At 42.7% G+C, this 14,756-nt stretch overlaps 2 protein-coding genes and 3 long non-coding RNA genes across 9 annotated transcripts in view; 4 read left to right on the top strand and 1 right to left on the bottom strand.

Annotated features, from left to right (window-relative positions):
- The window catches only part of LOC135352083 (cyclin-dependent kinase-like 2), a 57,823-nt gene extending 46,516 nt beyond the window's left edge, over window positions 1-11,307 (bottom strand). For 2 of the 3 annotated variants that reach the window (XM_064551244.1, XM_064551240.1), the window contains exons 1-6: window positions 11,168-11,307; window positions 10,521-11,090; window positions 9,943-10,269; window positions 9,706-9,876; window positions 9,476-9,622; window positions 9,108-9,182 (exon numbers count right to left, since the gene is read on the bottom strand). In XM_064551244.1, coding sequence (XP_064407314.1) covers window positions 9,108-9,182; window positions 9,476-9,622; window positions 9,706-9,876; window positions 9,943-10,269; window positions 10,521-11,090; window positions 11,168-11,278 — 1,401 coding nt within the window. In that variant the 5' untranslated portion in view covers window positions 11,279-11,307. Of the gene's footprint in view, window positions 1-7,917; window positions 8,903-9,107; window positions 9,183-9,475; window positions 9,623-9,705; window positions 9,877-9,942; window positions 10,270-10,520; window positions 11,091-11,167 lie in introns of those variants that run through there. The other variant, XM_064551242.1, reaches the window with a different exon arrangement.
- Window positions 1-14,756, top strand: part of LOC135352059 (uncharacterized) — a gene marked incomplete in the record, with an annotated part of 851,949 nt that overhangs the window by 676,146 nt on the left and 161,047 nt on the right.
- On the top strand, window positions 544-3,127 carry LOC135352151 (uncharacterized). Its single transcript, XR_010399601.1, has 3 exons — window positions 544-686; window positions 1,156-2,259; window positions 3,113-3,127. It is a non-coding gene; the product is annotated as an uncharacterized LOC135352151 (long non-coding RNA).
- The window catches only part of LOC135352192 (uncharacterized), a 40,941-nt gene continuing 30,094 nt past the window's right edge, over window positions 3,910-14,756 (top strand). The window contains exons 1-5 of one of the 2 annotated variants that reach the window (XR_010399670.1): window positions 3,910-4,225; window positions 4,462-4,530; window positions 4,588-4,666; window positions 4,723-5,386; window positions 5,627-6,708. This is a non-coding gene — a long non-coding RNA (uncharacterized LOC135352192). Of the gene's footprint in view, window positions 4,226-4,461; window positions 4,531-4,587; window positions 4,667-4,722; window positions 5,387-5,626; window positions 6,709-14,756 lie in introns of those variants that run through there. The other variant, XR_010399671.1, reaches the window with a different exon arrangement.
- Window positions 11,485-14,748, top strand: LOC135352161 (uncharacterized). Of its 2 annotated transcripts, none has more exons than XR_010399622.1 (5): window positions 11,485-11,624; window positions 12,241-12,359; window positions 13,144-13,295; window positions 13,702-14,268; window positions 14,423-14,748. It is a non-coding gene; the product is annotated as an uncharacterized LOC135352161 (long non-coding RNA). The 2 variants fall into 2 exon arrangements; XR_010399623.1 differs by having other exon boundaries at window positions 14,509-14,748.

Genomic DNA, 14,756 nt, shown 5'->3' on the forward strand with positions numbered 1-14,756 from the left:
CTGTATGATTCCTGTGCTGAACTAGTGCTTACCCTCTGACTTCACATCAGTAGGATTGCTTGGACCAGTAGACTGTAGATGATCTTTCTCGATGGTCCTGGCTATGTGAACTTCACTCACGATGGGACTTGACAAAGCCTCCACCATCTCTTTCCAGCTCTTCCCTCCTTCATTAAGCCATTTAATCAAACCCTCACGATAGCAGTCATCAGGATTGTTGCTCCATTCTTTCCCGATGCTGTGGATTGTAGCCTGGGGTACGTCAAGAATAAGCAAGATGTTTCGCCACTTAATTCGCGCATCAAACGTGACGAGATACAATCTCTTTAGATCTGCTATTGTGAGATAGTCAGACATCTTCCCTGTAGAATAATTATGGGTATCAGAATTATGATATTTGGTGTGTGCAAACTAAATCATGTACATACAGTAAAAACAGTACTGTCTGCACTTACTGATAATAATCCAGAGGCTACAGTGCTAGTAGTGCAGTCAGTGCAGTATCTTCCACTCACAGTGCAGTGTAACAGTTCAGTTTGACCATAGATAGTAGAGGAAGGGGATTGTGAACGAGATCACGTGCGCTATAGATCATACATGAGAGCTGAGGTCTATCCGCGTTAGACCGCGAATTGACTAATTTTGAGCGGGCTAAAGACTTTTCAGAGTTTTACTCGGTTCTAAAGGTAAGAAACGACTATCTAAGAGCTTTAATGTCAGTAGTAATCTATACTAACAATATTTTGAGCGTTTTAAGTAATAAGATATACCTGTTGAGCTACAAGTTAGCTATGACTCACCATTTACCTGTTTTTAGCACTGTTTGGGGAGAATCTAGTTTCTGATACACTTTTAGAAGCTAGTAAGCATATTGGCTGTTTCCTTGACTTGAGCTTTAACAGGATAGCCCCTTTTTTTGATATGTAAGCTTTTTGTTGTTCTCCAGTGTTGTGAAATAAGTCGAATGGGGTGCCTTCTTTGTGTGGGGTGTCCTGATCTGACTGTTCACAATTGAAAGTTTTAGTGTGAATTTTCTGATTCTTTTAGCTTTACTCTATGAGAATAGCTATTACATAGTAGCTGTACTAACTCGAAAGAAGAATTTTTCCTCAATGAAAAAGTGTGAAAATGTCATGTTGCTCTTTTCCCACACAGGTGTGATTGTAAACAATGGGCATGGGAAGTCAGAAATTGCGTTTTTTTCAGCAAAAGAAAAGCAAGAAGCAGCAGACATCCCCCGTCTGCTCTCATCAGCCTTTACCTGAGTCGACCAGCAACTCTTGAATCTCTCCACTTCTTGGTTGCCAAGTCAGTGTTGAACTAATTGCCGTCAAGAACGTGCTCACCATTGTCAAGCTGCCAAGAGTTGATGTCATCGTCACCTCGTGTGTTCAGTGCCAGCTCATTTGGAATTTGTCAGTACGTTCTGAATATACCCTTACACCCCCTCTCTCCTCATCACTCCAGTTCTTTCAACCTAAGTTACCAGCGTGCTGTGCTATTTTGATTGAGATACATCGATTCCCTGAACTTTTGTGATGAAAATCCTGGCCTTAAATGTTTAATTAGATTTGTGAAAGCATTACTCTTCTACACTTATTATATAGTTGATCAGGTAAGTTCTGTCAAAAAATTGTTCACGAACCGTTACCCAAACGCAGAAGACCGGACTCTGACAACACATTCTGACTCATATCGTTCATAATGTACGTGTATCTTTACAATGTCATGGCTTGTCTGCAGTTCATAATAATGTTATATAGATGATGAGTTGTCATGGATATTTTATATTGTATAATTGTAGAGCATGGACACATTTCCAGAGTAGAAAGAACCTACAAAAAAAAGAATTTCAAAACTAAAAGCTTGCATACACACATAGCTCAGAGTCCCTACTTCCTTGATATGTCTTCACTAGCAGGAGGGCCCACAGAGGAGGCTGCAACCATACCCAGCAACACAGATCTATATACTTCCTGTCTACTTCCGGCCATTCTGCTAATGCTTCCGTCTAACACGGACAGTCCATGAAATTGAGTTCACGTGATCTCGTTCACAATCCCCTTCCTCTACTATCTATGGTTTGACAGTTGAACAATTACAAGACAAGCCCTTTTTCCTCACGTGATAATCCACATGGATTCAGTCAGTTTTGAAGCTCTGAGCAAACACATGGTCAAACTATTTGTCTGTATTGGTGGAGGTTGAAGACATGAGTCCATGGACAGGGACTACTGAGGAACCTTCATCAAGAACGAGGTACATGTTAATATTAATGTGTAGTTAACTTTGGCCTTGTGCATGATACCGTACCCAGGTAACACACACACACAGTTCCAAGTAACATATATAGCTAGCACTTAAAAACAAGGTCTCCTAAGACGTTTCGTTTTTGTTCGCTTTCGTATTACATGGTTAGAATTTGCATGATGGTAAGTACCTCCCAAATAACGAACACACACACACACACACACACACACACTTGTTGTTCCCGCCCATACTTGTACTCAGAGATGTGCTCACAGAATAAGGCCTATAGTTTACTAGGATCATTTATGAGATGGAGGATTGAAAAATTAAGATATTCCGGGCACACCACTGTCAGTGTGTACTGTATACCGTATAGCGGGTAGGGTATAAACTTTCGTAGAATGACCGTTGAAAAGTTTTCGCGGATTTAATTTTCACAGAATAGCAGCCTTTCTGCAGCATGCATGCATGCGATATTAAATTCTAAACCTGTGTAGGGTACGAGCTACATAGTCTTGTACATGGCTTGTAATAATAATTATTATACGTGTATAATTATGGTGATATCCCATTTTGTACTACATCAGGAGTGCATGAACTCCTGGTACTATAATAATTATTATCGGGTTTAAAATACAGCGATTTTTCAATTACGAATTGCGAAATTCGCTCAATAGATTGATTTCCCATTTATAGTTACAACACAATCAAGCTTGTACAGTGTCATTCACAATCCATTAACCTCTCATTGGATAGTACTGTCCCTATTCCTGTGTTGTACACTACTGTCTATTTAATTGTAGATTGTGTTATTTATGTTTATGTGATCAATTTCCTGAACCAATTTTCCCTCCCCCCACAGTCTCGTGCATGGACAAAGATGATGTGTACAGTTTTGGAGTGCTTGCTTGTGAAGTGGTGAATGCCAGATTTCCTGAAGCTGCTGTATTTCTTGGTCTGCTATCGAGTATGGAAGGTGTATGGCAGGAGCTCCACCCACTCATCACCTCAGGACAGACCCTCCATGGACACTGTGTTACACCACATCAAACAATTGGACTCTGAGTCTTAGTATTGGTGCATGAGTGTGTTATTATTAATTTGTGTAAAGAGATTTAATAATTATTCTTGCAAACAAAGTGGGGGAGGGGCTGCTCAAGATGAGGGGGTGTTGCATATGGGAGATCAGAAAGCCATGTGGACTCACTGAAAACTGTACTAGATATCATGCAAGATGAAGGCAGCCTTGATAGCAGCCAACGGTCCTCACACTTGTCTGCTCCCTTCATAAAGCCAGCTCTCTGGGGAAGGTGAACGTACAGGTGGTTTTACTTCCCTATGTCCCCTCGACCTCCAGCACTGGAGTCAAGGTCAACTTCACTCTGAGCTCCCCTCAAGGTTGCTTCTTTTGGTCAGTGTACCTACTGTGTGTGTGTAGGGGAGGGGGGATACTGGTGTAAGCTGTGACCCTGAGTTACAGTCAATAGTTAATTAAGCTTGGTGCAAAGATTTAGGCCTAAAAACAATTTTAACGTGGCTTAATATTGCTCGGTGAATTCCAGCGTCCAATAATTATTATATAATTATAGTGCAATAAAAATAATTAATGATTACGTATAATTATTATGCCACGCCCACACACACAGGTTGAGCATTAAACCAGACATAGTGTCAGATATCTAACCATGCAGCTAGCATACTTGTAGTGATACATGTGTGTCTCTCCCCTGCCCTAACCACACCCCCTCACACACGTGCAGGTGTTGGCAAGTCCACCCTCCTCCGCTCTATGGCGTGTCATGAGCTGCGTCTACCAGCTGGTGTGAGTGTACTACACGTGGAGCAAGAGGTCACCGGGGACAACACACTAGCACTGGATAGTGTACTCAAGTGTGACACTGAGAGAGTGCAGCTGCTCGCTAGAGAGGGGGAGCTACTGCATGGCCTCAGGGGACAAGAACACAGCAGCAGGCAGGTCTGTATACTAGGGGTGGGGGGAGGTGTTTTAAGTACAGTAAAATTAGAATTTTATTACCAAATTTGTGTCCAGCTATAATTAGGGTTACCAGTGTGTAGGTGTCCTAGTGTGTAGTGTACTGTGTGTTTGACTGCTAGTCAGCATTCGTATGATTATGGTTTGTGTGTATATTTTCAGTAGTTATTTTCAGTACTTTATTTACCTTTCATCTGCCCCTCTCTCTGTATGTGTAGCGCTTCTGATGAGCTGGCTGAGGTATACCTTCCACTACAGGAGATAGACGCTGATGAAGCACCAGCAAGGTAACTGTACCCAGTAGATCAAGTACCATCTTACACACTGTGCTCACTCACTCACAGAGCTGGCTGTATTCTGGCTGGTCTGGGGTTCACTCCACAGAAGAATGAGATTTTATCTGGCTAAGACACTATTTGCAAGGTAAGCAGTTTTTGAGAGACGGAAGTGCTGACATTAATTAATCTTCTGTTTTCTAGGGGAAGGCGTGGGTGTTTTTTCAGAATCAGGCTTGCTATCTTTTAGCTGCCATAACTTGAATTCCGTGGATACAATTTCAATGATTTTCTGATTTTCTGAAAGCTTAGAAAGAGACCTTTCAAATGGTGTCATCAAAGTTTATATTTGAGAGATAAAAGTATTTGCCAATTTGGCCATACCATGGTCCAAGGCGGAAAAATTACAAATTAGGGCACCAACAAAATTTTGAATCGAAACTCATCATTTGAAAGGTCTCTTTCTAAGCTTTCAGAAAATCATAACATTTTTGACATTGGATCAACGGTATTAAAGTTAATGGCTGTTGAAAAATCAGGTTTGTTTTTAGAGCTATCTTTTAGAGGCCATAACTTGTGTTAGGAACGTCCTATTTAAAAAACTCAAAGACGCATTCTGTAACTTTGAGAAAGCACTATTGTATAAAGTGTCCTAAAACCGCTAATTGCTCGCAGTGCCAAAGCTCACTAATTTGTGTGTCCTATGCTGTAGATGTGGGAACACGGAACCATCGTCGGTTGTGTGCAGTGTATTATAGTCGTACCCCCGGGTTTGAAGTGATCCATGGACTACTGGACCATGTCATGCAGCTGCTGGAGGTGTCCTTCACCAAAGATGGCAGTAGATACTTCCTCAAGGCAGCTGAAGGTGAGGGTTGCATAAGCACAGCTGTGTATGTGTGTTAGGGACTTGTGAAGGAACTACTGTATATGCATTCAGTCCAGTTTGTTGGGAATTAGTGGCCGTGAGGTTTTTGAAGTGTATGTGTTGAATCCACTGGAAGATTATTTTGTCATAAAATTTATTCCTACAACTACACTTGCTCACTGCCCACACTTCTGCACTGCTTGTGTTTACCGCTCCCTCCCCTGCACACACACTCCACAGACTCTACCTAGTTCCCGGGCCGTTGTGCAGAGGTGTGTGTACGTGGGAAGGTTATTGGGAAACTGGGCGTGCTCCATCCTGGTGTGTCTGTTGTGCAGCTCTAGTGTGTGTGAGACTGGGAGGTGTGTCTGGTGCAGCTGTTCTCACGGCCTCCTCCAACCAGTACCTGCCCTCCGTACTCTCCAGGGAGAACCTATCTCCTCAGGTTAGTGTGTGTTCATCATGACCTCCTTGACAGTATGTACCCATGCAGGTATGTGTTTAGGGTCAATACTGCAAGGTCATGTACTGTACATAATTATGTCATGTACATATAATTAGCCTGGATCCCAGGGTAGGCCGGTGAACGAGGCTGGTACATATAATCCTTTTGTTTGTAGTTAGGGTGCTTTAGTAACCATTAAAGATCTAACATACTCTTCTTGAGGGGAGGGGTAGTTAAACACATTATTTTAAACAGCCATAACTTTATTACCGTTGATCCAATGTCAAAATTTATATTATTTGCTTAAAGCTTAGAAACAGACTTTCAAATAATGTGCTTCAATCCAAAATTTCTTTGGTGTAATTTTTCGGCCTTGGACCATCAGCTATTATCCTTGGTTGTGTCCAAATTAGTTTTGTAGCTCAAAATGACGTTTGAAAGGTATATCTTATATACCCTTTGATTCCTTGTTAAAAACCGCTTCTATCTATATATGCTGTAGAGCTGGTAAGCTCCACATTTTGTGATCTTGTGTGTGGGCATTGGGTGCATGATGTGAGATCAATTTCAACATGGTATAGAGTGTTGTTAACATGGAGGGTGACATTGTATGAGTGTAATAACGTGCGACCCCCCCCCCCCCCACACACACCTTTAGGCCTACTATGCTGCTCACTTTAACTGACTTTTACGATTATTCTAGTATTCATAATGTAAGTACGTACATATTGTATACCAGTACATGTGTTGTGTGTGGTGTCCCTATAGTTGAGTGTGAGAGGCCATATATATAAGGAGGACATACGTGCGTCGAGGCTGGAGGTGGCCCGTGTGCTGAGGGAGAGAAATGAGTACAAAGAGAAGTACCTCTCACTATTGGAGCAGATTAGTCTCTGATTACACGCTTGCATGAGCGGATAATTAGTGTTCATGCAATCAAAGGCTAATACATACTAACACTGTGTATTTGTACTAACAATGTTAGTTGATTAATAATAATGTTTCTCTGTTGCACAGGATGAGTGCTGACTCGGCTCTGTTTAAGTCCAAGAGCAAGAAATCAAAGTGGCTCGACTAGTGAGTTGTGTCACGTCAGTTAGTGTGTAGAGTTGTAGTGAAGCTTTTCTTATTCTAGTCACTCTATAGAGATTATTATAGAATACAGTCAGGTTAATTAATGGACTCCATAGCGGACCTATGCCACCTCTAGAGTACAGCTATACTGTTTCACTGTATATCTTGAAGTAAGATTATAATCTAGTGCAATAAGATACTATTAGTGTTATGATTCTACTAAAACTCGTTCTCAAAAGTTTCAGCCTATAGTCTAGTTTTATTTATTGCTCCCGTTACTTGCTGCTTAACCAGATCATATATACTATTGTATAACACTCCTCTGGTTTCTATAGATCTTTATTATTTATGTCAACAGCCGAGGGTAGCACTTCAGTGCTCTAGTTCTAATTGTAGATTGTCTGATCGATTTGTCTCTGTACTATATTGTTTGATTTTTCCACCCCTCATCTTTTCCGGCCCCCAGTTATGCGGCCATTTTTCAGCCCGGCCAAGTGTTGAGGAGACAAGAAGAGGCACTGAGAATGGAGGTAGAGGTACAGAGTACATTAGCTGGAAAATGCATTTGTGTCATACTTTGTAGAGTCCCTTAAAGTCATTCAAGGTCAGCTATAGTGTGTCCTATTTGATGGTGTGCAATGTACAATCATGTACGACCCCCCCCCCCCCACACACACACCTTTAGGTGTACTATGCTGCTAAGAAAGAGAGGGGCCTCACGTAAACTGGCCACTCAGTGTGACTATGACCATGTGACTCTTTAACCCCTCAGTTCCCGAGCCCGACCCCTCAATGTCTGACTCGGAAGAGGAGATAGACTTTGTATTCTGGGAGAAGGCGTCCACCCTACCCTCGGACAAGACCCCAACCAAGGACCTGAACTTGTTATGAGACTGTTAAATATGATATTGTCTGTTTTTGTACTATTTTCTGGCAATGTAATTATGTATGTACCACTTCATGTCATCATAATAACTATAATTATATGCGATAAAATTCTGTTGCAACTTAATTTTCTCAGCATGATAAAAAATATCGTTATAAACTCATCGCACAATTACAATAACAAAATAACTAATTAGCACAGAAGAATTCAACAGTTCGAATATAATCAACATTTGTCTCTCCTCCGGCTACAATGACCTCTCCACTAGGAAGCACTGAGCATGTGCAGTTGTATCGTGCAGTAGGCAGGTATCCCACTTTCACCCACCTCCTGGTGTCAGGCTGGTAGAGGTGGATCGATGAACTTGAGTTAACTCTGTCGTCCCGTCCACTAACGGCTAATAGTGACCTCCCAATACTGAGAGGAGCTGACAACACGAGTGGTACTTCCTGTAAGGTCTGCCAGAGAGTGGGTGTGTCCAGGTTGGAAAGGGCCTTTGCAATGAGTTCATTGAGGTCGACGTGGTGCACTGTCTTGGTTGCACTCCGAGTGTGATAAAACCCTCCCATTAGGTATAGAGGGTGTTTCCTATGAGAGTCGATTTCAGATCTGATCGTGGGTTAGGTAGTGACTGAGCAATGTACCATCTTCTTGATGCCACGTCCAACACCTCCACAGAGGAGGAGGTACGTCCTTTATCATCACACCCACCAGCTACAATGATGTGGTTGTTGAAGGAGACAGCTGTTGAGGAATTACGAGCAATGTTCATTGGTAGGTACGGGTGAGTCCATTCCCCTGCTTCAAACACTGCAAGCTGATTGGTAGGTTTGTTGTTTCTTGGATCACTTCCTCCCACCAGCACTAGTCGATTAGCGAGTGATGTCATAGCGAAATACATGGCAGTGTACTCTGGTAGTTTGGTCCATTGATCTTGCTCGGTCTTCATCACTGTACCCGAGTCACGATCATTGCCTGCACCACCTCCACCAACATACACCGTGTCACCGATAACAACACTCTGTACCGAGCCACCCATCTTGATTGGCATGTCTTTTCCTCTTCTCCATTTCAGAGTGAGTGGAGGTCTCAACTCTCTGGGAGGGAGACCCTGAATAATGAATGAGTGTAATTAGGATAGTGTCTACTAACAAGCGAGTGTTACTTGTAGCAATAATTGCATGCACACTAAATCACTTTCTCTAATTAGCTTAAGAGGCCACGCCCATCAGTCTAATAGAATGTACAGTACGATTATAAGAGATCAAAGCTTCTACTATAGCTCTGCAATAATATAATGGTGCATTTTGTCTCACCTGTCTCTGCTGTTGAATGATGGCGTCTCTCCTGACCAGCTCAGCATCTTTGTGCTCAATTTGTTCACTGTGTGCCTGTAAAGGGGAACGTTGGTGGAAATCTTTGAATTAAAACACAGACGTGAATATCATTAGTGGAAATTCTACAACAGAACGAGACAATTTCCGCTAAAGGAAGTACATAATTATAAGCACACTCAAACGGGTGTGTATTTAGCGGCTTAGCATGATTTATACAATAGCATCAATTGTTGAGGTATTGTTGGAATCTCATCGACACACTTAGCTACATGTACGCAAACAAATATCATTATTGTAGTATAATACTAGCGTATAAGAGTGTGTGCATTTGGTGACTACTATAATACCTGTAAGAGAGCGGCCCTCTCAACTAGAGCACCCTCTCTCTGGGAAATGAGATCAGCGATCCTTGACTCTTGTTCACTGAGTTGTCTGTCCTTGTCAGCAATCACACCATCTTTGGTGGCAGCATTAGCACGGACACTATTCAATATCTATATGAAAAAAGGTTATCAACATGCTAGCTCGTTGAACAAAATAGCTTATATAATAAACAAAATAAGCTGGTTCTGCTGACCTGTTGCTGTCTAGCAAGCTGAGTATCTTTGTCCGCTACTTCCTCATCTTTTTGAACAAGTAGCTCATCTTTTTGTGCCAGAAGTCCATCTTTCTCAGTAAGTTGCTCATCTTTCTGTACTATTTGCTCATCTTTCCTCTCCAGTATCCTGTCCTTCTGGACCACCTCTCTCTGAGAACAGAGTACAGCATGCAGTGTCAGACCCTTGCACCCACTAGCTCACTGGACTGGACTCACCTGTAGAGCCTCTATCCTCTTCTCCTTTGCCCTGAGGGTCCTGGCAGTCTTCACTCGTGCAATGTCCAGCTGGAGCAGTCCTCCGTCCATCTCCCTCCCCACCTCCTCCAGAGACGAGAGGAGCTCAGCGGTGGTCGGTCTTCTCTCTGGGGTGTTGGCCAGACACTCCCTCACCAGACCAAACAGAGGGTGCTCACGTCCACCCGCCAGACTCCTCTCAAGGAGAGCCGTGTAGGGACCTCGACGCTCAAACTCTGAGTGAGCCAGGAGGTGGTCTGGGTTGTTGGGGTCGCTGTACGTGGGGGCAAGGAGATCTCCTGGAAACACCTAGTCCAATGACACGAGTGGAAGAACATGTGAATACTGACTGTCATGATTGTTTTTATGTATGTCTGTATGTATGGAGAAAATGAGTGCACGTATATTCACAATCATACATATAAAATGCATTTGCTGAAGGTCAACAATATTAAAGGGGGATCTCCCCAACACATACAACCACAATACTTATAAGGTAATTCACTGCATAAAAGGTCACCAGGAATCTAACCTATGAATATCATTAACTACACACATACTTGTGTGAGTGCAAACAGTTGCAGCACTCCGAAAGAGAAGACGTCCAGACTGGGTCCGTACACACTGTGGCCTCTGTCAGAGAGGGCCTCGGGCGGCATGTACACCAGTGTCCCAGGAAACCTCGTCAGAGTCCTGGCAAGTCGACCAGGCTCCAGATTCACGATACGAGAGTTACCAAAGTCTGTGATCTTGGCTCTCAGAGATGCCGTCAGTAGGACGTTCCTGGCAGTGAGGTCACGATGGACCACGGATTCACGATGCAGGTGGAGCAGCCCTCGAGCCACACAGACCAGAATGTACTGGGTGACAGAGAGGGGGATGTTGGGGGTGGACTCCAGGAGATCGTCCAGACTTGAGTCTAGCCTCTCCATGACCAGGAGGGGCAGTCGAGAGCCAGTAACGAAACACAGCCCAATAAACTGGGTGATGTTGGGGTGACGGATGCGAGCCATGAGTCGACACTCTCGGCGGTAGTTCCCAGCTAGGTTGGCCACTCCACCACGCTCGTCCGTCTCCAGGAGAACCTCGTGGATCTTCTTGGCTGCATACACTTCACCATTGATCATCACCTGTGCATGGAGGCAGTCACACTTGAATAGCTAGCAGATACACTCAGTGCACAAAAACAGAGCATGCAGTGACTGACCTCTTGAACAGAGCCATAGGAACCAGTTCCTAGAACTCTCTCCTCTCCAAAGTGCTCCACATTCTCCAGCACAAACTCCCTCAAGTCAGCATCATCTCGCAAAGAAAACATTGGTAGTTAAGTTGACTCAGCTAGCTAGCTACAAGATGTAAAGATGTACAAGATACGCCCTTTTTCCTATTCCAATGTCCAATCACATGCAATAACAGCTGAATCAGCAAACCACGTAGTCACCCAGCACCCATGGAACATGGAGCAAGTGGCTAACTATTGTCTCAGTGTTAGGTGGAGGCTTTGTCCAGTCCTATAATTTGTAGACCACAGTGACATAACCAGGACCATGGAGAGAGACCATTGCTGAGGAGGTGGGAATGGCAAGTTCCTGGCCAATCAGATGATCCTACATGACGAAGCTGCTCGTAAAGATGCAAGTCTGATGACAAACTCAGGATGATGAGTGAGTGATAGTGTTGTTATTTAATAGCCTGATAGGATATACCTACTGCCAACATTTTCATGTTCACTGTACCCAAGTATTGTATTTGGATGGTCCGGAAAAACTGTTGTAAACTAGTGAATAGTATGTAGAGGAACCTACGCATGCGAGGGACTGGCAAACTGCCTATCAGTCACTCGTCTCAGCTGCAACGAGCATTGTAGCCTATCAGATTGCTCAACATCATATTAGCCCTGTAATTGTAACCGCACTTACACTTCAGGGAATTCAGTGCATTCCATAGTAGCTAAATCTCATAGCAAAATTTAACCACATTATCTATAATGATATTCATGTTTGGTAGTGTCATAATTATGATCCATATATTCTGCTGAGACGAGTGACTGATAAGCAGTTGGCCAGTCGCTCGCACTACGCGCCAGTCTACCTTTTTAATACCCTCGAAATATACCCGCTATATACGGTAGCTTCTTTATAGTGCATAGTGTGCTTAAATCGATATGAAATTCATGCCCAAATTGTGGAAAATAAGCGTGGACAATATTTAAATAACACGCATAGTTTAGTACATACATGTATGTGTATGTGTACGTGTACTGAGTTTGCAATTCCTCAGGGCCATGTTCAAGCTGAACCCCAATGCAAAGACGTCAAGTTCAACCTGAATGCCTAGGAGTTCAAACCTCCGAGAGCAAGCTTCTCTCCAGTGGTCACTGCCTCCTCCACACCTCTCCGGTAAATGCAATCATATTATAATTGTGAAATAGCTTTTCCCGAATTTCGAATGTCAAAATGTGCATACCCCCAGGCCATAATAATCTGTCTTTGAGCTCGTGCATGCATGAACAATCTGCCATCATGATCTTAGTATTAGCATTGTACTGCACGTGATTGATCCCCCATCCAGAACTACGAAACTAGCTGGCAAAAAGGACATCTAATTATTATTGCATATTGAGAATGCATTTTCAGTTGGTTGTATAATTGTTGCTTAGCAGTGGACTTTATAAATGCTCTGTATAGTACCCAAAAGGACAACTCCCCTAGAGCCATTTGTTTATGCACAAGTCATATTTCTACCTGACTGGGCCTTTGGGCTGTAGCCTTGGGCCTTGTCAGCATGGTGGAGTCAAAGCTCTGTTCTGCAAATTGCTATTTATGTGCGTTTGTTAGTTACTAGTTCTAATTTGTGGTTTACGTGCCTGTGTCCATGAATAACTATTTGAACACGTCATAAAATGCAATTCATAGGACAGGAATGTTGCCACCAACTAGTGTGGGCCCTGTTTTAGTAATCCTATAAAGGCTAGAGTATTGGCTATTGTACCTGTAGAAACTGGATTATTAGTGCTTACTCGATTATAAGCCCATGCTTAACTGTAAGTTTTTGATTAAGGTCATCTGTATTCCTTCCATTTCTCTCTATAATTTCATGTCATAATTATTATTGAATTCATGATTTTACTAGTTACCCTCATTCCTCTGCACACACGCCCCCTCACTCACCCCTGCCACGTAGACAAGGCGACTGTCGAGTCCTCAGCCTCTGCCCTACAGGAGCAATATAATTCCGTTTCTGCGTGTGTCACCAAACTGGAGGTAAAAGTGTACGTAAGGACTTTGAGAAGGAGCGGAAAAATGAGTACAAAGAGAAGTACCTCTCGCTATTAGGTAAAGGTCCTGTAATTTACTTACTGTTATTATAACGTGTTATGTTAGGTAAGATCTTAGTATTACATATTAGGTAAAGGGTCATCGTGTAGTGTTTTGTAAAACAGTCATCATAATCCTTAGTTTTACTGTATAGCGGCTCTTGGGCTATCAGAAATGTTCATGGGGTCTAATAATTATTCACGTTTCAATGTTAAGAAACCACACCCATTAATACCTTTATCCCAGTTTTAATGTTCACGTTAGCTGCTCTGCCCCGAAAAATCGTGAAATGTTGCACCTCACCTGCTACGGTACATGCTAACGCTGTATATCACTATACAACCACTTGAATGCAGATAAAGCACAATCACTCTCTTTATTGTCTCCCAAGAAGTTAAGTAGCTAACTGTTCTCTGTTGCACAGGATGAGTGCTGACTCGGCTCTGTTTAAGTCCAAGAGCAAGAAATCAAAGTGGCTCGACTAGTGAGTTGTGTCACGTCAGTTAGTGTGTAGAGTTGTAGTGAAGCTTTTCTTATTCTAGTCACTCTATAGAGATTATTATAGAATACAGTCAGGTTAATTAATGGACTCCATAGCGGACCTATGCCACCTCTAGAGTACAGCTATACTATATCTTGAAGGTTATAATCTAGTGCAATAAGATACTATTAGTGTTATGATTCTACTAAAACTCGTTCTCAAAAGTTTCAGCCTATAGTCTAGTTTTATTTTGTTGCTCCCGTTACTTGCTGCTTAGCTAGATCTATAACACTCCTCTGGTTTCTATAGATCTTTATTATTTATGTCAACAGCCGAGGGTAGCACTTCAGTACTCTAGTTCTAATTGTAGATTGACTGATCGATTTGTCTTCTGTACTATTGTTTGATTTTTCCACCCCTCATTTTTTTCCGGCCCCCAGTTATGCGGCCATTTTTCAGCCCGGCCAAGTGTTGAGGAGACAAGAAGAGGCACTGAGAATGGAGGTAGAGGTACAGAGTACATTAGCTGGAAAATGCATTTGTGTTATACTTTGTAGAGTCCCTTAAAGTCATTCAAGGTCAGCTATAGTGTGTCCTATTTGAAGGTGTGCAATGTACAGTCATGTACGACCCCCCCCCCCCACACACACACACACACCTTTAGGCCTACTATGCTGCTAAGAAAAAGAGGGGCCTCACGTAAACTGGCCACTCGTGCAACTATGACCATGTGACTCTTTAACCCCTCAGTTCCCGAGCCTGACCCCTCAATGTCTGTCTCGGAAGAGGAGATAGACTTTGGATTCTGGGAGAAGGCGTCCACCCTACCCTCGGACAAGACCCCAACCGATGACCTGAACTTGTTATGAGACTGTTAAATATTATTTTGTCTGCTTTTATACTATATTCTGGCAATGTAATTATGTATGTACCACTTTATGTCATCATAATAACTATAATTATATGCGATAAAATTCTGTTGCAACTTAATTTTCTCA

This window comes from Halichondria panicea, chromosome 1 (genome assembly GCF_963675165.1).
Source record: "Halichondria panicea chromosome 1, odHalPani1.1, whole genome shotgun sequence".
In the NCBI taxonomy this organism is placed as follows: Eukaryota; Metazoa; Porifera; class Demospongiae; order Suberitida; family Halichondriidae; genus Halichondria; species Halichondria panicea.